Here is a 1458-nt window from a genome sequence, read left to right as displayed (position 1 = left end):
GGAACGGCGGCTCTTTGGGGAGGAGCTCACCTGGGTTGAGAGCAAAGTTATCGATGAGGCTCTTCCAGGCGATGAAGGCGATCTTCTTGATGGTGGGAGAGGAGCTGCGGAAACCAAGCTCCTCCAGACGCAGCAGGGAGTTGATGAAAGGACCTCCTTTATGCAGCAGCTGGAAGGGACGACATGTTAGCGCTGCGCTAAAATGCTACTTTTACATTCTAACTGGAGTAAAAAGCTCAAGTTGATCCTCTAACTTCTACTGGAGTAATAAACTTTACTACATCTGCCACCTCTGACAGCTTTACCTTCCCGAGAAGCTTCACAAACAAAGGCCAGAGCTTCAGGACGTTGGTCTCATTCTTGGACATGAAGAGCTTCTGCAGATCTGGGATCAGTTTCTGTGAGAACAAACAACAGCAGGAGATCAGAGTTTACCTCAGCCTCTCCGATTCAACGCGACGCTCCCGCACAGAAACTCACCGCCGACATGATGGGCTCCAGGTAGGCCGCCACCTCCGCCTGCTTGGCCAGCAGCAGGGGCATGCCCATCTCCAAGGCCGCGGCGGCGCGCAGGCGCACCTTAGAGGCAGAGTGCACCACCAGCGGGATGACCAGCTTGGCCCACCGCACCGCCCCGTCGCTCATCTGGGTCGGCACCTGCTCTATCATCCTGAAAGCGAGACGAGCAGAGCGGCGTGAGCGAGTCGGCGAGGCACCGCTGAGAGCGGCTCAGGGGACGCTTCTACCTGATGATGACGTTCAGGGCTTCGTGGTCCATCACCGCAGACTGGAGGTCCTCTCTGCTCCACACTCTCTCCAAGGAACCCAGTAAAGTCGGCACGTTTTTGCTGACGACATCAGCAGGAAAGCTCTGTTTGGAAATTACCCATAATGCTCTGGTACAGGTGTTCTTATCCATCGACTTGGTCACCAGGGAGCAGAGCGCAGACAGGATCTGTGCAGCAAAGGTCTCTGGAATACAGAGGTATCACTCTGAGCGATATCATCACACTGAAGTTAAAAATAAATAAATAAATAAAAAAACGTACCAGAGATTCCAGAAACCACCTGAGAGTGATAAACGCAGAACCCCAAAGCTTGCAAGGCAGCCTGGCTCAGCTCAGCGTTCGGACTGCTGGTGTGGAGCTGGGTGCAAAATAAAGACCATCATCATCATCATCAGATTTCTCTCCGCTCTGACTTAACCCGAAATCCCACATCCTCCGCCGCTGCTTCGCTTCAGACCGCCTGCGCGAAGCCTACAGCCTCCGCTGTTCCTCCCGTGCCGCCCCGTAGAGACTGACATTTTTTTTTTCGGGATGGGAGTCAGTATGAGTAACGATTACGTGATTGGGACGGTACAGGATTAAACATTAACGGGAGCAGACGGGATAGTACCAGTAACTAAAAAAAAACAAACTAGGATCGATGCCAAAACATAAAATAAAATAGAAAGAA

At 52.3% G+C, this 1458-nt stretch overlaps 1 protein-coding gene across 3 annotated transcripts in view; it reads right to left on the bottom strand.

Moving 5' to 3' along the window:
- rif1 (replication timing regulatory factor 1) overlaps nucleotides 1–1458 on the bottom strand; it is a 36871-nt gene that overhangs the window by 31798 nt on the left and 3615 nt on the right. For all 3 annotated transcript variants that reach the window (XM_015396418.1, XM_015396420.1, XM_015396419.1), the window contains exons 4-8: nucleotides 1050–1146; nucleotides 747–972; nucleotides 481–670; nucleotides 306–398; nucleotides 31–169 (exon numbers count right to left, since the gene is read on the bottom strand). In XM_015396418.1, the coding sequence (XP_015251904.1) occupies nucleotides 31–169; nucleotides 306–398; nucleotides 481–670; nucleotides 747–972; nucleotides 1050–1146 (745 nt within the window). The remainder of the gene's footprint in view (nucleotides 1–30; nucleotides 170–305; nucleotides 399–480; nucleotides 671–746; nucleotides 973–1049; nucleotides 1147–1458) is intronic.

Source organism: Cyprinodon variegatus, unplaced genomic scaffold (assembly GCF_000732505.1).
Source record: "Cyprinodon variegatus isolate N-32 unplaced genomic scaffold, C_variegatus-1.0 Scaffold796, whole genome shotgun sequence".
NCBI lineage: Eukaryota > Metazoa > Chordata > Actinopteri > Cyprinodontiformes > Cyprinodontidae > Cyprinodon > Cyprinodon variegatus.
Note: the sequence above shows the minus strand (reverse complement) of the source record. Positions and strands in the feature narration are given on the sequence as shown.